The sequence below is a fragment of the Platichthys flesus genome, chromosome 2 (genome assembly GCF_949316205.1).
Source record: "Platichthys flesus chromosome 2, fPlaFle2.1, whole genome shotgun sequence".
In the NCBI taxonomy this organism is placed as follows: Eukaryota; Metazoa; Chordata; class Actinopteri; order Pleuronectiformes; family Pleuronectidae; genus Platichthys; species Platichthys flesus.
In genome coordinates, this window is record NC_084946.1 from 28,291,734 (window position 1) to 28,315,966 (window position 24,233).

The 24,233-nt window shown below is 43.1% G+C and overlaps 1 protein-coding gene across 1 annotated transcript; it reads left to right on the forward strand.

The window, feature by feature from the left end:
• The first annotated feature begins 172 nt into the window (after positions 1-172).
• Positions 173-23,648, forward strand: LOC133972769 (serine/threonine-protein kinase 4-like). The gene is made up of 11 exons (XM_062410344.1): positions 173-528; positions 4,256-4,336; positions 5,071-5,199; positions 5,663-5,777; positions 5,918-6,082; positions 6,525-6,692; positions 6,832-6,969; positions 7,433-7,564; positions 7,682-7,889; positions 16,378-16,529; positions 20,830-23,648. Exons 1-11 carry the CDS (start codon positions 491-493, stop codon positions 20,986-20,988), a joined length of 1,485 nt encoding a protein of 494 aa, XP_062266328.1. The 5' UTR covers positions 173-490; the 3' UTR covers positions 20,989-23,648.
• The last annotated feature ends 585 nt before the right edge of the window (positions 23,649-24,233 follow it).

A 24,233-nucleotide genomic window follows, 5' to 3' on the forward strand; every position in this document is an offset into this window, starting at 1 on the left:
ATTAAATTACTTTATTTCAGTAATATCCTGACTTTATTCTGATTAAATTACTTTATTTCTGTAATATTCTGACTTTATTCTCATTAAATGGAAGCGGGCTAGGTGTGCAGCGCCCCCTCCCGCCGCTGAGTCGCACTGCAGGCTTTGTGCGCGCCGCCCCGCTTCCTCTTCTCTTCCGGGTTGCTTCTTCCTCTGGATGTGGCGGCGAAGTCTCACCGAGTGTCACCGAGTCGAGCTGAGCGGAAGAAGAGCAGCATGAAGCGGGCGGGCAGCACCGGGCAGCACCGGGCAGCGGACCGGAGTCTGTTCACCCACTGAACCGAGCGTCGGGGCGTCATGAGCGGACCTGCTGTGTCTCTGAACCCGCGGCAGTGAGTGTGTGAGCGGGCGAACCTGCTGCTAGCTGCCGCTGTTAGCATTAGCACCGCTGCTCCGTGAGTCTGAAGTTCGAGGAGGAACCAGAGGAACCCAGAGGGAACCAGGAGGAACCATGGAGAACAAGGTGCAGATGAGGAATCACCCCCGGAGGTAAAGAGCCCCAGCCCGGGATGGAGGGAGCTGCTCACTCCTCTCCTCACCTTCTTCACCTTCTTTTGTCTTTACTTCTTTGTATTTCTTCGCGTCTTCTGCTCAGTTCCCAGTGGCTCGTTCCTCTGCTGCCTCGGACTCAGTTCGAATCCCGCTCGTTACCATCATAGACTGTCTGCCCTGAGTCCTGAAGAGGAATAAGTACACGTTCACAGGGTTTCCACAGTTACACAACATGTAGTGAGAGTAAAGACAAGTTCACAAAGTCAGGTGAGGACTTGTCACCATGTTTAAAACCTTCAGTGAACAGATTATCAGATAGTTTATTCATGTGTTTGTGAATATAACTAATAACATTTAACACTTGAATCTGTTGCACATGTTTAAACCTTCAGTGAACGAACAGACAGAACATGTGTAAGCAGAGCAAGGAGGACCTGAGCTGAAGTGACGTTTCCTGGGGATTTCTGGTGGTGTATTATAAACACAATTTATGTATAATAACATATTTAATAACAACTACAACTCCCGTAGATGCACAACTGGAGGTTTGTGTTAAAACACAGCCGAGGACTTTGTAATTAGCTGTTTTTTAATTTAAATGATCAATTCAGTTCCTTTATTAAGCTGTTCCATCAGCAGCTGGTCCAATCACATCACTGTTCACATCACATGTTTGGAATCGTAGACATTCGAGGATGTCAATTTGAATTTTTACACTTTATATATTATAAAAAGGTTAATCAGCCCTTTATTATAATGGATATGTGTCTTACTGGTTTCTGGGGCTGAAATAGAAAACAAACTCTACACCACATTGAGCTTGAGCCTTTGTTTTCTTGATCTGTGGAGTCAAACCTCAGAATTTGTCACTTTCAAAGCCGCACTGATCCAGTTTAATGCATTAACAAAATTAGTTGATCTTGTAGAAGCTGCTTTAATCTCAGATGAGTCGGAGCACATCGGCTCCGTGTGGGATCAGTTGAGTCATTCACCTGCACCAGTAGGATGTGTGGGGGGTTGTTCCTCTGCTGACTGGTGTCACTGGTGTCCGTCACCACAGAGCAGAAACATCAACTGATGCTTTTGTTGATAACACGGAAAAAAGGTTCAGCTCTGCCGGATGGAGTTTTCAGCTTTTCATTGTATATCACAGTTTGGCTTCTGAAGGCTTTAAGTACAATGTTGTAGATTCAACATCTGTGAATAGACATTAAAGAATGGAGTGGTTCAAAAACCTAAAGATCAAACACGTGTACCCATCATACAAATACCCACAACCACTCTGTCACTGGTGGAGCTCTCTTTAGGTACCTTCTTAAATGTAATATACAAACATAGAAAATAGCAAAGTAAGCAGTATTTGTGGCTTGTTGCCCTTTTACAGCTGTTAAGTGTTGAGGAAACATTGGATTGAGGAAAGATGTGTGTGTGTGTGTTTGTGTGTGTGTGTGTCACGTTTGACAGCAGGAAGTGACTTGTTCCTTTTCTACCCAGTCATCAGGAGGATGCTCGTTACACACACAGCTCCCTTGTTATCGTGTCCATTCACTCGTCCCCTGTTTCCTCATTCCACTGATGTAAGACTTGACGTTTTCACTTGATGCTCCACGTGTTCAGTTTGTCCTCCGCTTAAACCTTCATGTTCCATCTGAGAGGCTCCTCAGGGACCGGATTAGCTTTTAATACATTTAGTTTCAATATTAGTTTACTTACTTTGAATGAACAGGCACAGGTAGTCATATCCAGCATCACCTGCATAGAAATCTATCAGTCGGTAACTCCTGTGTTGTCTTTGTCGTGTTGTGTGCTGTGTGTGCACTTTGACTGAATTTAACCTTCAGGCCTTGGTGGAGGTCTAAGCTCAAATAGTGATATTCTACTATTCAATATGGTTGAATCCAGTCTGTTGCTGGTTCACTGGTCGTAGAAGAACAACACAATAAGCAGTAGTTGTTTCTGAATGTAGGAGGCAGATCTGTGACTGAGTTCCTTTAAAAAAATAGACTCGGAAACTTGAAAACTAAGAAAACAAGGGCTGAGGGAAAGCATTTTAAATATAGCAATGTAAATATTTGGCGTGTTTTGTACTTTAAGCCGCTGCAGATATGCACGCATACATTCAGAGAAGTTCACAGAGTCTTCTTGAGAAGCAGATTATGGGCTGTTGCAGTAGGTCATGGTTTCAGTGCTTATTTAGCTGTCTCCTGTGGCTTGTGGCTTGAAGTGGAAGCACTGGGCCGATTGGCTGGTGGCCGCGCAGAGTTTAAAATCCAGTCCAGGGGGGGGTTAAAGAAAGAAAGTAACAGCCTCACAGACAAATCAGCTCTTTTATCAGCAGATCTACGAGAAGACTCATTACAGCTCGACCACATGGCGTTGTTGAGGTTTTTACAGGTGGAGCGTCAGTGCTCCTCTGTCCGTGATCACGTCTACACAACGTTTTACTTCCACACTCATCTCTACAAACCACCTCCCGTGAACACAATCACTCAAAAGTCTTTGTAACACAGAACAGAAATCAGACCGTGGAGCAGTGAGGCCTCATGTCTTTGATGTTTAACTTTGATGTTTGCTCCCGTCTTCCTGTAATCGTCCTGATCGGTTTGTCTCCGGCTGCATCCAGGACATTTCTGAGTCTATTTCTGTTCCGGTCTATTTTTGTCTTTTGACTTATCAGACATCAGAGAGTTGTTTTTACTCACGTCAGGAGAGAGAGAGAGAGAGAGAAAAGGTGGAGAGCCACAGCTCACCCAAAGAATGATTTTAATATTCTGCCTCTGATTTTATTAGAGCCGCACAGTCGATTACAGAAACTAAGAGAAAATAGCTACTTGTGACACTGACTGATTAAATCCTTATTAATATCTAAGTGTCTATTCTCAGATGTGTCTTAAAAAATACAAAAACACATCAGTGTAAACAGGCCGCGACACACAAACTGTTTTTGACGCTTTCTAATTCTTGAACAAGTTATTAGTCACTGTTCCATCTATGGACTCAACACTATGAGTCAAGGGGGATGTTTGAAAACCTGTTGTACAAAACCAGGGGGATTCACCAAATAAAGTCACCGTGGTTTGTTTTCAGCGACTTGCTGTTCTCCTGTCAAACGGGATATTCAAGTTCTATAAAGACATAACAACTTATTGTTTTCTGTCTAATTCTGTAATGATGAAATGTAGTTAAAAAAGAAAAGGTGATGAGGAAAGAGATTGAGATGATTAGTTTGAACTAATTCAGACTTTGACAGAACGTTTGAGAGTTTTAAAGTTTTTTTTTAACCTTTTATAAAGTGATTATTTATGGGTTTAGTGCTATGAAGTTAAATCAAGAGATCAATACGTCACCACTGGAACTTTAAATACATTGGTAGTTACTTTCATGTGTTCTGGGACTGAGCCCCAGAGTTTTCGTTTGTCTCACACATTCTGAGCAACTGGACAAATTTGGGCTTTGTTCAAACTAAAGAAACAAGTTCGGTTATCTGGACGTACAGCAGAGGCGAAACATAGGTTCCCAAGGGTTTGATGCCTCCCACTCTCCCTCTCTTTTCATTCTTCTGACCCATCTGGACATATCTGAATCATATCGAATCTAATCTAATCTAATCTAATCTGTACTTTATTTGAAGCCCTACCCTGAAACATCTTGGTGAAAAGGTTTCAGTGTAACGTTGCCAGGGTCTTGCTGGCCGCCTCACGTCCCTGTGGTTGTGTCTCTGCAGGCAGCTGAAGAAGCTGAGCGAGGACAGCCTCACCAAGCAGCCGGAGGAAGTGTTCGATGTGCTGGAGAAGCTGGGTGAAGGGTGAGTCGTCACAGAAACACCACGCTGCCCTGACAGACGGGTTTCCACACCTCGGTCTGCCGGTCTCTCTCGTTTTGATTCAACCTTTTCTTTCCATTTTCTCTCCTCCGCTCGTTCGCCCCCCTCTATCTGTCTCTGCCCTCTCTTCCTCCTCGCTGTTGACATGAAGCTCCTCCCCCCCACCATCAACATAAACATTGCCTCTTCATTTCCTGTGTCTCAACACACTTCCTGTTCTGAGCGGCTGATTGACACTGTGTGTGTGTGTGTGTGTGTGTGTGTTTCTTACTTTTTTTTTGTTAATTTAATCTTGAGTGTAACACAATCCTGAGACACTTCTGGTATTAAGTGTGACTAAACTACACACCAGTTGTGTGTTAAGTTGTTCACAGTGTTTTTTTTATTTAAGCAGGTCAGATAAAAAACTGATGTGTGAAAATTAACAAAACCAAAGAGGAAATAATGACACCTGACACCAAAATGATATTCACCACACATCTTGTCGTCTTTGTGAACACGTGACTGAATATATTTGATTTGATTTGTGTTGCTTTTGTGAAATGAAAGAAAATATGTTTAAAACTAAGATATTTACAGCTGCTGTCTGACAAAAACACACATTTGATCTCACAGCCGTACTTTTGACCCCTGAGCAGTTTGGGTTGGTCAGGTCGTCCCTCACAGGTCACACATGAAACACATGACACACATGACACACATCTGTGTGTCTTCAGGTCCTACGGCTGCGTGTTTAAAGCCAACTACAAAGAGACGGGGGAGATCGTGGCCATCAAGCAGGTTCCTGTGGAGTCGGACCTTCAGGAGATAATCAAGGAAATATCCATCATGCAGCAGTGTAACAGGTACTATTGTGATTATAGATTTCCTTAAGTTCACATTTAGTATTCTTTAGATTCCAATTTATATGACTAGTGTATGTTTGATCATGTGTTATTCACGCAGCTTTAAATTGGCCGTGTTTATCTATTTTTGTCCAGAATGAGCTGTTAATGGTTTGAACTTCAAACTGTTTGTTGTCAGGTTTGTTTTTTGACTCCGCTCCTCCAGACCAAAAGACTGCTGTCACAAAACTTTTGAGGGGAAACGGCAACAGTGCCAATTGTTTATGAAAGATTTACTATCACACAGTCATTTGTAATAATGATATAAGAATCAGAGGTCTTAACTTTTCACTTTGTACCAAACTTTGACTGTTCAGGACGGCAGCGTGTTTTTAACTAAAAACATTTCAAACAAGTTGAAATGGAAAAAAGTGACTGCAACTTTGTGTAATATGTGTGTGTGTGTGTGTGTGTGTGTGTTCAGTCCTCACGTAGTGCGTTACTATGGCAGCTACTTCAAGAACAGTGACCTGTGGATCGTCATGGAGTACTGTGGAGCCGGATCAGTTTCTGATATCATTAGAATACGCAACAAGACGGTAATGTGATACTCAAAGACACACACACACACACAGTTTACATAGTGTGTGTAATTGTTACTGCATTGCATTTTCTTGCATAAAGACACAAAGATCATTTTGTCTGATGTCTTTTCCTTTCTGTGCCTGTGCTCGTGTAGATAACAGAAGAAGAGATCGCCACCATCCTGCAGGCGACTCTGAAGGGGCTGGAGTATCTTCACTTCATGAGAAAGATCCACAGAGACATTAAAGCAGGAAACATCCTGCTGAACTCGGAGGGTCACGCCAAACTGGCCGACTTCGGTGTTGCCGGACAACTCACAGTAAGACAACAGGGATCAAATAAAGAGATGTGCCCGTAAAGTTGACCTCTCACTACAGAGAGAACATGATGTCAACACGAGAAGGTGCATGAACCCAGTGCAGTGGCACAGGAGGGTTGCACCAGGATGAGGTTTCTATTTATTAAAAAACTATAAATTACTATTATTTGCGACTTTGTTAATGGGAAATATAAACGGGTACCGTAAACCAAAGTGTTCTGTTTTGACCCATTTTACATAAAGACAGTCAAGAGCAAATCAATAGAGAATGAATTGACAAGTATCTCAATTGATTCCTCACATTACCCAGTGTTCACTTACTGCTTATACTCCAGTAGGAAGTAGGATCTCACCATTCAGGCTCAGTAGCTTCTGGAAGTAGTGCAGGGTCTTTTCATCAAACTGCACATTGAGCTGTCCGGTCTCCGGTCTCTCTCCTCAGGACACCATGGCGAAGAGGAACACGGTCATCGGCACGCCGTTCTGGATGGCTCCAGAAGTGATACAGGAGATCGGCTACAACTGCGTGGCCGACATCTGGTCTCTGGGGATCACGGCGATAGAGATGGCCGAGGGGAAGCCGCCCTATGCTGACATTCACCCAATGAGGGTGAGGGAGTGTGTCTTTTGTGTGTGTTTGTGTTTGAAGGCTAGACGTCAAAAGAAAGTGAATATCAGGATTAACTATTGAATGAAAAAGTGTTTAATGAATTAAGTCCCTTTGAACTGAATTAAATTTCCTCCTCCAGGCCATCTTCATGATTCCCACCAACCCTCCTCCAACGTTTCGGAACCTGGATCTGTGGTCGCCGGCATTTCAAGAGTTTGTTGGCCAGTGTTTGGTGAAAAACCCAGAAAACAGGGCAACGGCCACTCAGCTGTTACAGGTAACTCGATGTCACTGCTGAATTATCTTTGCTAATAGAACATGAAGTAGCATTTGTAAGGAAATGATTGATCAGATACAGATGAAACATTTAGATCAAATCTAAACCTTTTACGTGACTAAACACATAATAATCTTAATCTTAAACTTCTGGTGATAAAGGTTGACTCCAGTGTGGATTTGCTTTAAACAACATCACTAATCTTTACGCAGCAGAGTTAATACGTCATGTTCCTGTTGTTGTGAAGGAGTCTCACCTCCTGCTGAGTCCTTCATATGAGAAACACAAACTCCAGACACCATTTTACAGACACCTTTCCAGAGTTGATGTCTTGGAACAGCTTATGTAAGAGCCATTTGAATTGAATGGCTCATATGGGAGTGATTCTATTTGCTGGTAAGGAAAATGGAAATCATGTAGGATCATCCCTCTTCTCATCAGACCTTTCTCTCCCCTCCTTCAGCATACGTTCATCAAGTCGGCCAAGCCCAGCTCCATCCTCAGAGCCATGATCACAGACGCCATGGAGATCAAACTGAAGAAACAGGAGGAGGCGGAGCAGAGAGAGCTGGACGCAGAAGACGACGACAACTCGGTAAAGACACGAAGAATCATGAAATTATAATGAAGGCAGGAGAGTTTGGGTCAACTTTCCCAGATGTCAACAATCAATCCTCTTGAAAGGACACTTGGCTTTGTGCCTGTGTTTCAGGACGAGGACGAGGTGGACCAGGGGACGATGGTGCGGGCGGGGACAGGAGACTCTGGAACCGTCCGGTCCACTGGCTCATCAGTGGGTTCACTGGGCAGCACGGCACGCACCATGATCGAACACGACGACGGGACCATGCAGTCCCAGCTGGGAACCATGGTCATCAACTCTGAGGATGAGGAGGACGAAGATGCTGGAACAATGAAAAGTAAGTTTAAAATGAAGCTTCATGATTGTCAGGAGAGGCAGACTCTCAATCTGTGGAAGTAGAAACACATCGTCCGACTTTATTCACTGATATGGTCTCGACAAACCAACGTGATGGCAAAGCATCCTAAACAAATGGGCCTGTACATGTGCAGAGTCATGATGACCAGGAGGATGAGGACTGTGTCTACTGGGAACAGAGGAGGTGCAGATAAGGAACAAGTCAGAACTATGTAAAAGGTTAAGAGAGAATGGTTTAGTCTTTGATTCAGTTTCCTCCTTTTTACCTGAAGAAAAACAAAGAGACAAAGATTCATCACAAACGATCGCTGCTGTCTATCATGTTCATCCAGTAGGGGGCAGAGTGTGACCACCAGACAGACTGAGGTCCCCTGACTTACCTGTGAACCCTGTGTGTGTCCTTGGCTGTGTGTGTGTGTGTGTTCAGGATCTGCCTCCTTCGACTATGACAAAGCTTCAGTTTCACTCTTTAGGTTTTCTCTTTCACTCTCAGGGAGCGTTGTGCGTTTGTGAGTTGTCAATAATCACTAAATTTACTTGACATGTGGGTATTAAATTTAATTCATTGTAGTCTTAAGTTACCTTAGATTGAACCAAATAAACCAGTAGATCCCCTTCCTGCAGTGGGAGCATTGGGTTTGTGCTGTGGTGTCATTCAAGGAGAGATGCGGTCGTGCTGCAGGAGTGTGTTGTGAGTGTTTTATTTATTTTCTCCGTGTGGGTGTAGTAAGCGTTGGATGTATCGGAAGATTTGGAAGGAGTCTCAATAAGAGTTGGACTCTGTTCATCGGTGCGAGTCTGTGGGTGTGTTGGGTTCTGTGTGTTTGTTTTTATACGCTAAGAATTAACCTCAGTGAGCAGCTACAGCAAACTGCCTTTGTGTGTCTGTGTGTGTGACCTCAGTGTCGTACAACGCTCTTCTAACCAACACAACTTTATTTTCTCCGATTGACTTTAGCGTCCACCTGAGAGAAAGTTTGTTTTGAGCTTTTCCCACAACACAATAAAAAATCCATATGCTACACATACATCCGACAATAGTGACAATTAGCAGCTTGTTTACAGGAATACCAGAGAGTTAATCTTATAAAAGCACCAGTGTTCCCAGTCGCTCTGTGTTCTCTGCCTGTGTGCAAAGGATTTCTTGTACATGTCTGTGTTGACCAGGGGCAGCTCAGACTCTGAGTGTGGTGGGTGTGATGCATCTGCAGTTTGTGTGTTCGTCCTTCCTGTGCACAGCTCGGTCAGATACACTGTGAGGTAGTGTTTGTGTCTATCACCTTCTCCTCACCGTTCACACGTCTGCAGAGTTGTGTCTGTGTCGTACTCTCACGTCACTGCACCAGGCTGTTGTGTTGAGTGAGAAGATGCTTCCTACAATCCTCCTGTTGTCTATTTAAAGCAGGTGTCAGCTTCCTGATCAAACCCAGGCGCTGGTTCGCTCTCTTTGAGTTCTCCTCACAACAAGGCTTCTGTGGAAGATTACATCATCACAACTCCTACACCACATCAAGATGTTTGCTCAAGCCAAAGAAGAGTGGCAGCGTTTACAGCAGGCGACTGGGATAAGCAGCCCTCTGATGGTCACTGGGGTAATTTCCCAGCATGCATAGCGCTGCTGAAGACGTCAGAGGGAACTGGAATTTAACCACAGGACAGAGAAGCATCAAAGTTACATTTCATGGTCATGATAGTTTGATGACATCTTAGGAATCAATGTCAAATGTATTTATTATACACCTAGCAGATGATGGTTGTGTATTTTATTTCCCACGTACTTCCCTCTAGCTTTGTATCAACAGGCACATTAACACAAAATTCAGCTGTGTTGTTTATCCCGTTTGAGAAGCTCTGGTTGTACAAGAGTCAAACTCGTCCAGCAGCCACAGCAATGTGAGCTGCGTGAGATCATACACGTGACCAGGATCCTTAACCTGCCCTAAGAGCAGCACATTGAGGGGAGCAGGTCTGAAAGAGCAATAACACACACACACACACACACACACACACACATCCACTCTGTCTCCAGCCTGATGTCCTGCTATTAGGTTAGCATAGATCTCCACTGCGAGCAGTTTAAACTGCATTAACACTGGAACATTTAGAATTTATAACTGCATTAGTATCCTTGTGTCCTCCAGTTGTGTGTTTGTGAGAGTGTGTTTCGTACAAAGTTGTGTGTGTGTCCCAAACTAATTGACTTGATTGTCCAAAGCTGAAGAATCAAGACAAAGTATTAGATCAGAAATTGATCCTGTCTGAATGTTTCATGATGATAAAAAGCCTTTTAATTTACACTGATGAGCCTCTAACCCTCAGTCACTCGAGTCTTTGTTAGAAACCTCTGTCACGCCCAGGCTCTGGTCTCGCCTCTTTCCTCCGTGAACCATCACGACTCTGAGGGGCTGTTTACTTTCATTTGATTTAAAAAATGAATACATTTCCTCAGTGTTTCATTATTTTCCTCAGAAGACGCTGGGAGTCACGGTCAGCAGAGCAGCTTCTCACCAGGACTGCCCCAGAAGCACAGTTCAGAAATCAGAGCACAGATAAATGAGAAGATTAAGATCTTTGTGAAATGCTCCTTTGGAATTTTTGATGGGTCTCTGGTGAAGTTGCTCTGTGTCGAGATGTTTTCGACGGCAGCTGCTTCTTCACACATCCAGTCACAGGCTCTGTCTTGATGCTGCTGAAAAGCAACCGAATAATTATTAAAGGACTTAATTAGAATATTTTATTTTGTTGCTTTCTCCAAGAATAAACAGAATCCAAAGCACAGACACACAAAACTTCACCAAATGATAAATAAGCGATGCAGTCGTATCATCATGTTTAAATCCACACAGTGCAGGATTTGCTCTTGGCCACAGTCTTCGAGGTGAGATGCATTCTGAGCGCGCGCCCCCCCCCCCGTACACAGCTGTGACAGAGAGGAAACTGGCAACCTGAGAAGCCAGAGAGCCGCCTCGGGTGTGGCAGCACGTGTCTGCACATCCACTGCACTCAACTCAGAGTGGAACATTAAAGCATCTAATCTAACGAGCTAACGCAGCAAGCAAGGAGCTGATGCAGTTACGTTTGAGCACCACGTGGATCACATCACATGGAAATGTTTGGCTAACTTCATAAGCCCTCTGTTGACGTTTGTTTACCTGCTGCTGATGATAAACTAGTGCGTCCACAACATCACACACAGACAACGTCAAGCAGAGCAAGACAAAGGAAACAGAGCATCCAATAACAACACTTCAACATCTGTCCTGCTCTCGCCAACAAGTTGAGTTTCTCTTCATCTTCCACCTCAACGTCCTCTGTGGTTTCCTCAGTGGCTCCGTCATGACATCCAGGCTGAGATCCTGAAGCTCACTTCAAGCTGCGGGTCTGGTTCCTGGTGTGTTTACCATCAAATCATCTCTGAAGTTGATATTTCAAGGTATAAAAAACGACCAAGCGTTGTTTTAACTCTTCTCTTTATCTCACACAAATGTGACTTTAGCAGCAGCCGACATTCGGAAGTGAGGTGGTTCAAACTTTCCATCTGTTGGTTGAAGTGCACGCAGATGGAACCATTATGTTGAATTAAATAAATTATTTAAATCACGGCTCTCTGCAGTGTTCTCTGATCCTCCGAAGCTTAAACGCTCAGTGAAGCCATTACAGCGTCTTCCTCTCTCGTAACGTTCAACAACAAACAGCACAGGGAGCTATATTCACACTTAGAATAAACGCAGCAGTGCATTCTCTAAAAGCCTCTCCATAGGAGTTCTAGTTAAAATGATTTAATGCCCGTCTACCTGCTCGGCTCTCTGCACTCTATTAAAGTTTAATTTAGTTTTTGGGAAGTTGCAGGAGCAGATGGCCTCTCTCTCTCTCTCTCTCTCTCTCTCTCTCTCTCTCTCTCTCTCTCTCTCTCTCTCTCTCTCTCTCTCTCTCTCTCTCTCTCTCTCTCTCTCTCTCTCTCTCTCTCTCTCTCTCTCTCTCTCTCTCTCTCTCTCTCTCTCTCTGGAGTCTGCTTCGGCCTTCACCTTGAATACAGGCGTGTGGTTCTCAGCTCGGTGTAGAGGCTGCAGCACTTGTGAGAGTGTGTGGGCAGAATGAAGCATCAGCACCACTGTGGTTGGAGACTTAAATCCCAATGAGGCCGATAACAAAGAGATGTTTATGATTTTAGTTTTTCTCTTGTTGAAGAAAGTCCAACACCTGATTGGTTGTCAACTGTTGTTAAAGCCCAACACACGTCTACTTCCTCCCAGCAGCAGCCTGCAGCCGAAGGTAGAAAGAGAAGCAGTCATTCTGCTTTCAAAACTGTACTTTTGAGAAATTGACTTCTGTAGAAACATCACTAGGATTATTTGATATTCAATTTCTACGAACAGATCCCTTTCTCCTAAATCTTACTCACTGGATCTTTCAACCTTCGAAAGTTTTACAAAGCTCCACCAAGATAAAAAAACAACAACTTTTCTACTTTTTACTTCAAAGTAAACACAAACATGTCCACTTCCTGCTGCGCTGTGAGCACTGGGAGGTGATTAAAGATCAGACTGGTCAGAGCAGAAGGAACAACATAATGGGCCGGTCTGTGGGCGACAAACATTAACGACTGAACTCTTTTTATTTCTGTCTTTCTTTTATTTTGTTAGTTTGTTAGTTTGTTTAGTTGTTTTGGGGGTTTCAGCTGATCTGAGTGGTTCTGGGTAAACGGGCAGATTCTCCAAACCTTCCAGTGATACAGCAGCTCCCAGTAACAAACTCAGAGCTCTTTCTCTCCAGTCACTAACACAGAGGCATCTGACTATCTGTGGTCAGCACGTGGAGAGGTGATGACGGAATCTATTTGATAAGAAAAGGGGTGTGGTTGCGGCAGTGACCTCATCAAATGAAAGACTAAATTGAACATATCTTGTAAGTGTTAGTATCTACATTTTCACACAGAGCCATCTTAGACTTGAGTTCATGTCTGAAAGCACCCGAAGTGGCACAGAAACTGGATTAAGGCCAAGATGCAGATGTTGCTATCAATGCTTTGTTTGAGAATCTCCCCAAAAATGTAATTTATTTAAAATGTGTAAGATGGATGTTATGAAACATGGACATTGGACCAGACTCATGTACGGTCAGACAGAATAAGAGCTTCTGCTGTTTGTCAGAGACCTCGTGAGTCATAGCACTCCACTCCGATGTGTCAGGCTGAAGTTTTAAGTGAAAATTCATGTTTCTAAACTTTGCGAGATGTGTGAGCACATTTAAATTCGGTTCTCCTCCAACGCATCCTCATGTTGAAGGTTTCTGAAGAAGCTTGTTTGAGCAGATGCTGTGTTAAAGCTTCTGACATTGAGTTACGCAACAGAAAGATTAGCTGAAAGAAAGAAGGACACTTTCAGGAGCTGTGAAACTGTAAAGCTCTTCACCGGTGAACTCCTCGTGGTTGTGTTTGGTCAATCCTCTCACTTGAGGAGATGGTGTGATCAATGATGAGCTGGTGTGGACTTCTGCTGAGGTGTTTCAGGAGCTTCAGTGTTTTCTCTGCAGGAGAGAAACTCCCTTCACCACAGACTTTGGGGGCTTTTAACTTAGAAGAACTTTAATATTCCCAGAAAAACCTTTATATCACACTCAAGGAAAGAAACACTGAAAAAAACTAAATATATAAACCAAATCATCTCCGTAAACTCACAACAGTTCCCAACACATGACAGAAAATATATAATAAAAACATTTACATCCAGAAGCAGAAAAAGATAAGACAGAAGAAACGTGGCTCACCAGGCTACGGGCCTCCACATGGGGTTTTCACTGCACCCAACAAAGCCCAGCAGGACACAGTTCATCAGAATGTGAAGCTCAGCTGTAAAGAGGCTTTGAGCCGTCGGATAATTGGTCCAGTTTCAGCAGATACCAAACTGAAATCACACACACATCAGGTCATGGATTATTATTTTAAAGTCGGACCTTTCATCTGATTATGTTGAAAAACTGAGTCTGGTTTCCTGAAGCACTCTGAGGTCCACGCTCCTCATAGACACATGTACAGTGTCACTAGGCTGCAATGAAACAAGCCCACAGCCGGAGAAGCCTCATGTATTCTCAGAATCTAAAGCTGACATCAGAAGCCTTCAGGGTTTCAGTTGTTCAGACCTTGTTGTTTGACCAAGACCCAGAAATCTGTGTCTGTGTGTCATGTGCCTCAGGAGCCGGTGGTGCGATGTGCACACATTCAATTTTAATAAAATGTCAATAAACAGGCGACTGTGAGTATTAGCGGCGCCTGGGGCTCATGAACGTCCCCCCCCCCCCCAATACAGAAAACACACAGTGAACTGATCTGATACCAGTGCATTTAACAAAACAACACACTTTAACAGCTTTATCAGAATCAGAATTCTTTTTATTGCCATGTATATTTGCACGGACAGGAAATTGCCTTGGTGTGGTTGGTGCACTTTACAAACAATATGAAAACAACATTATCAAACAATATAAACAACAATATAAAAACATGCTAACGCTGTATGGGACATTTTACTTGCAGAACTTTCGGTGCATCACCAGGATTCCCTTTTTTATTCTCTGCTCTAAAAACACAACTTGCCAGTGACAGTGAAGCACAAAGAAAAAAAGTGATTTGAAAGACGTGGTCAAAGATCGGTACATAGATTCACGTACGCTGCACTATTTCTGATGCTGGTATCCAAACATCTCATTTTAGAGTGGATCATCTCACGTTTATGTGAGTCTGACATTGTGAGGGAAGGAAAGGTCTCAGTAAGGAGAGGGACAAATTGACTTCAGGACAGAAGAGTTAAATACAGGATGTCTTCAGAGTCAATGCCATTAAACACTGAGTCTACTGCAGCCGATCTCAGTGACCCAACTCTTTTAGACACATTCTGTTGGCGTTTCCTTGAATAGCTCCTGTGTAGACTTGTGTGTTTTAGGGCATTCAGCTAAAGATACCAGGCTGCACCACAAGGATGATATGAGGTTCTCTATGTTAGCAGCTGCGGCTCAGCACCAGAGGGCCGAGTATCAGCTCTGCTAAATGTGGCATCGTGGATGACATTTTCTCTTCCTGGTTCCTCTGAGATTCAGGGATTTGAGGCCAGGGACATGTCGGGTCATAACAACAGGTTTGACTTTGACTCCTCCAGCTGCTGGATTCTGTATTTTATTCTGTAGTGAACAAGCAGAAGAGATGTTGATCATTTTAAAAAGATAAAGATTTGTTTAAATCTCGAGTAGAAACATTAACCTGCCGGTTCCTCTCAGAGTCACGATCCTTATTCCACTAAATGTCCATTTATATAACCTGATTATTGGACATAAATTAATTTTAAGTGCACACATGAACTCTCATTCCCTCTTGGTATGACATCAGACTTCCCTGCATCCAGGAGACTTTACTGTCAGATTAGAACAAGACTGAAAGAAGAAAGATGCCGCTGCTCTGTAAACCTGAACGATCTCAGGTTTCTCCTGCAGTGAAGCTTTAGAGTCTGAGTCGTGATCCCAGTGTCCACAGTGTGTCCGACTGAGACCCCCCCTCAGACGTCCACATCCTGTAGCACTGGAAACACCACGACAGCTTATTAACGCCGTGAATCAAAGGGAACTACTCTCATTGATTTGCTCCCCTCACGGACCATCCGGGCCACGTTCCCCTCAACTGGCTGCATTTTGTATTTAGTGACTCTGCAGTGATCCCACAGTGTTTGTTGTGTTTCTTGTTTCATCGCTGGTCCGAGAGAGAAACAGTTCTTCAGTGTTTACTTTGTGCTGCAGCTACGAGGCCCCTTCACAAATCACCTTTTGTGAAACTCTGCAGAAAATCCTATAACTTGTGCTCGTTTAATTTACAAAGTGAACAACTGCTGTCAATCAATTTTTTTAATTTCCTTCACAAAAACCTGTTTGTGCTCATTTACATCTTAAAAAACAGTCCAGTCAATTTTTATTATTGTTATTTTAAATATTAATTAAAGCGTCATAACCGCTGAGAGAGAGAGTTTAACTCTGACAGTGATCAGAAGAAGCTCCTCATAACGCTTTGTGGATTTGAAACATTAACTGATTAACTGTTCACAAATGTGTCAGTGTTCATGAGCAGGCTGTAACTCATTGATTAGCCAATGGAAGAGGAAGCTGTCGGCCAAAGCAGCTTTTAGAGTGATTGCAAAGTTCATTTCAGTTCATCGAGGGTGTTTGATTGGTTGTTGGCTGATTGGTCGACTCTCGGATGTTTAACTTCTCGTGTGTGGTTAGTTCTTTACCTCGTCCAGAGAAACCACGTTCAGGCCGACGTCCTCCTGCCAGGTCACCAGTTGGAGCTTGTGTAGTTCCGGGCTCTGCTTCAGTGGCCTGTGTCTTTTATTTGAGTTGATACACAAGAGAATACAGTGTGTAACAGTGTGTTTAGTGTGTGTTTGTGTTTTAACTACGAGGAAGTAACCGTGGGTTCTGCTTCTCAGGGAGAGATGAGACCATGCAGCCGGTGAAGCCGTCCTTCCTCGAGTACTTTGAGCAGAAAGAGAAGGAGGCCAACAGCCACAACGACGCAGGAGGACGAGGAGACAACAACGCAGACAACCGCAAACTGCCCGGGGAGGGAGATCTGGAAGTGGTGAGTCATGAGAAGCATGTGACACAGCAGTTCAGCTGTGAACCACAAACACTGGGTCCACATCCAGGGGGAGGCCGCTGCATTGGAGATCATTCCTCGTCATGAAGGGACAATGTGCTTTAACCCACAGTTTGCTAAATGAACATAAAACATGTTGAAACAAAAGATTTAAAGATATAGAAACATAAACAAAATATTTCTTAACCCTCCATTAGTGATTTCAGCTATTTATTTTAAGTTTGTGACTTTCTGCTGGAAAAGTTAATAGATGTTCTACATATTCTATATTCTGTGGTATAAACAGGATCATACATAACAAACCACAGCTCGAGTTCGGGGCCGTCCGTTTTCAGAGGGTTTAATACTTTATATTTTTAAATAGGTCTTTTTTACAATTAGTAATTTCATTGGTATATTCCCTTCAGCTCTGTTGATATGAATCGTGGGTTTGATGGACTCGACTGGATAAACTCACCTCTCACAGTTCTCAGAGCCTTTAAGTGTGTGTCTCGCTCCAGGACGTTTAAGCAGGACAAATGGCTGCTGCTGGAATTAAATATTAATTATGTGACCTTTTTAAATAGAGGGGGGGGGGGTTCATCAGACCACAGAGCTGCCTGCTCGGCTTCAGATGTTCAGAGCACACCAACGGTTGTGAGTATTAAAAAGGAACAAAAGTAGATTTCTCCACTAAAACTCATCAGCAGCGGTGAAATGTTGAATTCTTTGTCCAAAGGTGTTGTGTACCCGGGTGATGTGTGCATGTGTGTGTTCTCTGTGTGTAGTGTGTTACAATACGAACCTATTGAGACCCTGATCTGTGCCGGTGACGTTACACTAACTGACGATGACACGTAGCCACTGACTCACTCTCGTTGACCTGGATCCTGAAGAATTCATTTCATCTTGTTGTGTCACCTTCAGACTTACATATAGATTAGTGAATATAAGCAATGTCCGTTATGATTTTTGTAGTTCTATAACAACAATATCATGCTCATCCATCAGGTGGATCCGGGATCAAGGTATGAATCAATCTCTGCCGTGTCTATGATCTGTAACGTATCATCGAAACTTTACAAGATACTGACGCCATCGATCATAATTCTTCTTCACACTCTATTTTTTCACTGCTCAACAAATTACTAAAAAGTCATTTTAAAGATTAGACCGTCACAGTGTCATTAAACTTAATGGACAAAACGAGGGATGAGTCTTATCCAGCTCCTCACCTGGATTTAAAATAAAGAATGAATGATGAAATAAGAAATGAAAGATTTCACAGGGCTCCAATGTATCCTGGAAAACCTGGAAATGCTTTTACCACCTGTAATTGAGACACTTTATCATACACCCTGCGTCACTTGAAAACACTTTTGTTATATCGAGGTGTTTCAACCAGTTTCTAGTCCTGCACTGTCAGGAAACCTCCGATGGGCAGAGACTCCAGGTGATAGCATCAAACACATCTCTGTGCCTTACTGCAACATTTAGAGTTTGTGGCACTGAGAATAAAATCACATGAGGTTTTACCAGACGACATAAATCCCACTCGAGGGGATTTATCAGTACACTCGAATTTCAAATGTGAGGATGAAACGTCTCGTTTCTTCTTGAGCCTGAAGACGTCGCAGCAGCTTGTTGACGGCGTCGTGTTAATTTTAGATCTTTGCTATTTTTATACTTTGCTGCTAGAGGTTTTTTCAGAGATCCACTGGGACAGGAAGCTAAACGCAGACTGGTTGTAGTTTACATGTGAAGACCTTTTTCTGATTTACATTGAATCCTGTCGTGTAAGGAGACAGTTGATCCACTTTCTCTTACATCTGGCTTTACACTTCGGTTCCTCTGGTCTTATGATTGGACAGCAAGGTTTCTGACCTATGAGCATCCAGCACGTTCATGATGTCAACAGGGGAAACTCCTCCTCCGACGGATGGAAAGGAGTCATCACCTCTTATTCACGTGTTAACCTCGGCTTAGGTAACCTGTGTCTACCGGCTACGTTTGGTTATAGAGTGTAGTTGTACATCCAGACTTCATATATCATCATAGGTTAATATCACAGTAGTTGTGTCAGTATCGTTGAAGTCACACATTACTCGTCTGAACAATATCTACCTGAAAATGTCTCCTTTGATATGTTGAGACCCGTATCTTCATATTCATCATTTCACCTGCAGTTTGAGCTCAGACCATCGAGGTGGTTTGACAATGCAGCACAGGAGCCGTGGTGTTAAAGCACAAACCTTCATTATTCATGAGGACGGGCCAAGAACCACCACCCCCCTCATTGCTCCTCTCCGCCCCTTCTCTCTATGTCTTTCTCCCCTTATCTATTTTTATTCTTCCTCTTACGAGTTTTCTTTACGTCCGACTCTCCTCCCCCTGCTTCCTTTCTTCCACCCCTCCTCAGAACACATCTCAAGGAGGCTGTGCTCCCATGAAACAGGTCATGGCGAGGAATCACACCTGTCAACAGTGAAGAATCACTCTCCAGTGTCGTTGTGTCACAGATGAGTTGTAGATCTGGAGGAAGTCATGTGTGTGTTTCAGAAGCTCATCGAGAACTCTCTGGATTATTTGTCTGTTATTTCGTGTCCACTGAAAAAATTGATTGTGAGTTGTAGGAGTGAAATCCTTCAAGGGACCAGAGGGAACCTGCAGGTTGCTGTAGTTGTCCACTTATTCTTTATTAATATTAATCTACTGATTGTTGTCACTAAAAAACTACAGGTGACTGAAACATTCACTATTTTTCTCCCATTCAAAAGAAACTCGTTCATTTCCGTTCCTTCGTGTTTTCAGACGTCCTCTTTGTGTTCTCTTGTTGCGTGTCAGGTTGTGTGTTTGTGAAACAGAGCAGTTTGTCAGCTGTTCGCTCAAATGTTAAATGTTTAATGACGTTAAGTGTTTCCCTGCAGGCAGCGGGAACCAGAGTCCCACAGCGGCTACCATAACAAATGTATATTTCCAGAATGAATATTAATACTTTCTTAAATCTTAAGTCTGTAATTGTCTGCGACCGTGTAGATGGAGTCTGTAGTTTCCTGTTTGTGTTTCCTTTTGTGTTGGTTTGCATTCAAACACCTTCACTCTGCCAGGTAGCTTCATCCTGTTGAATATCTTAAATGTCTTAAACCCGTACGACAGGTTTCAGCCCCGGTTTGAAGGGTTTGATGTTTTGTATATGGTGGATGAATCACAGAAGTTCTCTGGAGACTTGAGCTTGGACGAGTTTTATTGATCACGAGGCGAATCTGGATTCACAGTGTGAAGACCGAACCAGTGGGAGCTTTCAAAATGATTCTGGTTTTACTTTGACCCGGGTGTCGTCCAGCCGCTCCTCGTGGTTATCTGTCCAGTGGAGTGGGACGCCGGTGTTATTTCAGCTGCATTGATTGTGGGTAATAAAATAGCCTGAGAGAGAAGTGCTGCTGGTAAAAGCCGAGAGGGGGGGGGGGGGGTTCTCCCGGGAGGAGCCGGAGCACCGGGTCCCGGCTGAGCCCACAACACAGAGGCAGATTGAATACATGTCAATAACTGAAGCGGTTTGAAAGCCACTGAAATAGATCCACTTACCAGACACCTGGGTGAGCGCTGCCATGCTGGAGGTATTCTTAGCTTCTGGTAAAGATTTTCTTAAGTGTCCATTAATGGACCTGCTAGCGACTGATCTGAGGGACGAGTGATGAAATCCTCCGACTGCACAGAGGAGGAGTCTTTAAGTACAGAAGGTTACTGGCTTCATGTCACTGTACCAACCTCTCCTCACAATAAAATACTTTATACTCTCTGAATTATTTAAGTTTAATATAGAAGAACTGTCATATAGTATAATCTTTATTAACATAGCAATTATCTTCCAAATGAAATGAGAACCAGAGCGGACAGAGTTAGCATCATTTACAAAAACGTACATTTCCTGAAATTAAAAACCATTGCCTTTTCCTTAAAGTTCATTAAATGAAACAATAAAACTGGCAAATCTCCTCCTCCTCCTCCTCCTCCTCCTCCCTTGTTCAGCAGGAGCATCGTCTGGGTCTGAATCTTATTTTCCTCAATGAAACTCTGCTTTAATATTTCTCCCTTGTTTAGCTTGTTGCCCTTAATCTGAATCGTGACTTTAAAATCTTTTTTACTGGCTTTTAGAGATTATTTCTGAAAGTGAGCTGCATGTGTGTGAATGTGTGATGTAGTCCCTCAGCCGTGTGAGACATGTCTCACCTGAGAGACACCATCAGCCTGTGACTTTATAGACTTCAGGCTGTTTGACCTGATGTGTGGTGTCTGTGCTCAGGTCAGTACCTGGTCGGTGGAGGAGCTCCGGCTCCGACTCGCCTCCCTGGACCCTCAGATGGAGCAGGAGATCGAGGAGATCCGCCAGCGCTACCAGGCCAAGAGGCAGCCCATCATGGACGCCATCGAGGCCAAGAAACGGCGGCAGCAGAACTTCTGAGGAGCCGTCGAGCAAGTCACTGCAGCCACTGGATGTTTTTCTCTTGGTAACTGGTCGTGAAGCAGGTGGGGGGTGTGGTGACACGACGGGGTGATCGTTGAACTGAGACTTGAGGACAGGAGAACTTCTACGTCTGAGTTGAAACCCGGTTCTGGTTCCTCTCCCTTTGAGGAGACAGTGGAGAGATTTAAATTCATCGTCAGCTGATCTGTGAGTTTCTTTCTGCCTCTTCTTGCTCGTCTGAGCTGATGGTGAAGATCCCTGAGGATCTCCAGCGTCTTGTGACTGCAGTTTATCTGAGGTACGCTTCTTCCTTTCCCCCGGTTCCACTTCCTTTTTGAACATTGACCCGCTCGACGTCTGGGTTCCTGCTCTGTGGACCTCTACCAGTGGAGTTTCTGCCTTCCCCATTTTGAAAACCACAATACTTGAGAATCATCATCTTTAAAACTTTGCTTCTGAAAACATATTTTCTGTATCAGGTACTTTTATAGGTTAAGTTTTTTTTTTTGTGTATCTTTTGCCTTAAAACAAAATGTCATTGTTTGTATTTTCTGTTTCCACATGCAGCTGAACAGCTTCACTTAGATACAGATTGACTTTCTCCTCGGTTTATTGAAATCATCTCATCCATGTTGAGCTCAACATCCAGAGCATGTTGAGTTCTTCTTTTTATTTCCATTTATTGGTGCAGCTGATGGAGATTAATATGTACTCATCTCTTCGTGGATCAAACTGGATCTCAGTGTTTATCAACCTGAGATCAATCTGAACAGCCTCAATCTGGAAAACCTACAAACTGGATTTCAAACACTTGACTGGAACCCGTCCAGTCACAAGTTACAGTTCAATACAAAGTTTAATGAGTGGATTGTAACACAGAATAATGTAAATAGACTTTTTAAAAGACAAAAAGATTCAAATAAGTTACTGTTATTATTCTCATACATTCATTATCTGTTCATACAGTCGTGTGTCCACAGGAGGAGCTATAGTTCTACTACACAGATCTACATATAATTACATTATAATTCAATTTATTACATGTTTACACACAACATGTTAATTCCAGCAGATGATAACAGATTTGGATCCAGATTCATGGGAGTGGAGACACAGTATTAAGATCGATGCTGTTTCATTTCATCCAGAACTCGACATTCAGACATGAATTTAAATTTCTAATCTTTGCATCTCGCTGCAGCCTGGATTTACTGAACGTTCGTTTATGCAGCAGAATGTTGGGAATCAGATGATAACTCTTCCATTTGGGTTTTTGCTCCATCATCTTTCTCCTCTTAAGTAAAAGCCCTGGGCCGACAGATTTATGGAACCGATTCAACAAAGCTTTTATTTTGTGGGTTTAATATTTTGAGTCTGGTGCAGTGGACTCCGTGCTGGCGTCGACCCAGGTCCCGTCTTCTCACATTCCTCAGAGCAGCTCGGACGTTTCTCATTGTCCAGAACAGAACAGAATAAAGGGATGCTTTATATTTTTGTACGTAGGTTTAACGGTTACACAGTCAGAGAACAGATTAGTTTTGATCACAGACGTGTGACTCAGAGTCAAAACTTCTCAGGTCACAAACTCCTCAGGGGTGTAAGATAATGACGAGAGATTACTGTAGATATTCCGGAGCTGGTGTCTGTTCGCACTCGGCTCTGTTTGTATATCGTGTGGAGTTTGAGCAGCTGAAGGTTCGAGACACTTCTCAGCAACTCGTTGCTTTTTAAATGAAAAAACTCCTCCGCTGGATTTTTCTGTCTTTTGTGGTTTTGTGTTCCGAGCTCCAGCGAAGTATCCGGGTCAATCCAAGAGATTCAGAGAACAGGTCGTCACATCAGGAGAGTAAAGTTGAAAATGAAGAAATAAAGATGCAAATTTGACGCTAATAAAGTCCTGATACTAAAGAGGAGTGATTTTAGGAGAATAAAAATTGATCACAGGCATTTGTTTTCTTCTTCGTGGCCTTAATACTCCGCGTAACGAGCAAAGAACAGAGGGGGGGGGGGGGTCTATTTCCTGCCTCATCTTGCCATGTTTTCTGTGCACTGCTGATTTTGAAGATATAAACATTTAATTTTAGCTGAATTTTAAAAAGGTGTTTAGTTTGATTGTTTAAAGTTTGAAGCAGGAGCTGTTTGGTGCTGACAGTGAACTGTAGGGAGGCATCAGACAGAAATGAGTCGTTATCACTGGAAACTGAAACAGAGGTGAAACTGTTTTCTGCCTTTTTTATGTTTTTACTCAAAAACACGCTGTTGTTGTAAATACACGTCTGAACACATGTGTTATAAATGTTCATTTAACAACTGCAGCAAGAAGAGTTTGAATCAGTCGAAATGTTTGATCTGTGCAAAAACGTTTCTTCACTGAGACACATCTGGAACACAGCTGGTATTTGGACCTTTTGGTTCATTATTTAAAATAAGGAGTTTGTTGTGTTTCCAGGTGAAGTGTGAAATGTTCCTGTTCAGATCCACTTTGAGCTGCAGTCAGGAGTGGGAGGTTTATCAGGTTTCTGTTCAGACTCTTGTTTTGCTCGCTCTGTGTTTCTGATATTTCTGAAGTTGATCTGCCTTAAAGAACGATGCAGTGCAAGTTTGAGTCCACTGATGTTTGTCTGCTCGGCTAATAAAGAAAACCTGAGGAAACATGAGAGCGTTGTGTGTTTGTGTTTCTGGGATTTATAAAAATATATAAAACAACTTACAGCAAATTAGATTCCATTAAACAGCCGAGTTACAGAACCGAGTCATTAATAGGTTTTAATAATATGTCCTCACACTGTGCGTGTGTCATCATATCGCTGCAGTGAACGTGACTGAGCCATCAGCTGCACAGAGCTCACAGGAGATCACTTATAAGAAATGAAGAAACCTTCAAAATAATCTCCCAGAGGAGCTGAGGATCCACTGATGTGAGGGAATCAGTCCGATGCTCTAAATAAATAAATGCTGCCGTGACAGTGGTGCGGGGGTCTGTGTGATGTGTGCACGTGAATGGAAGGACGGGAGGAAGGGTTCAGAGACGTCTGATCAGCTGATCTAGATTCTATCGACCGACGGAACCGAACCATCCCAGGACAAACACAAGCAAATAACTAACTGTTAAATTCTATAGATTATGGATATGACAACTGCTCTGAATTCGATATTCCTGCAGTTTTGGAGGATTCAAAAAACGAACATGAGAAACAAGAAGTTTCCTCATATTCTTAGTGTGTTTTTTTTTGCCTCCACCT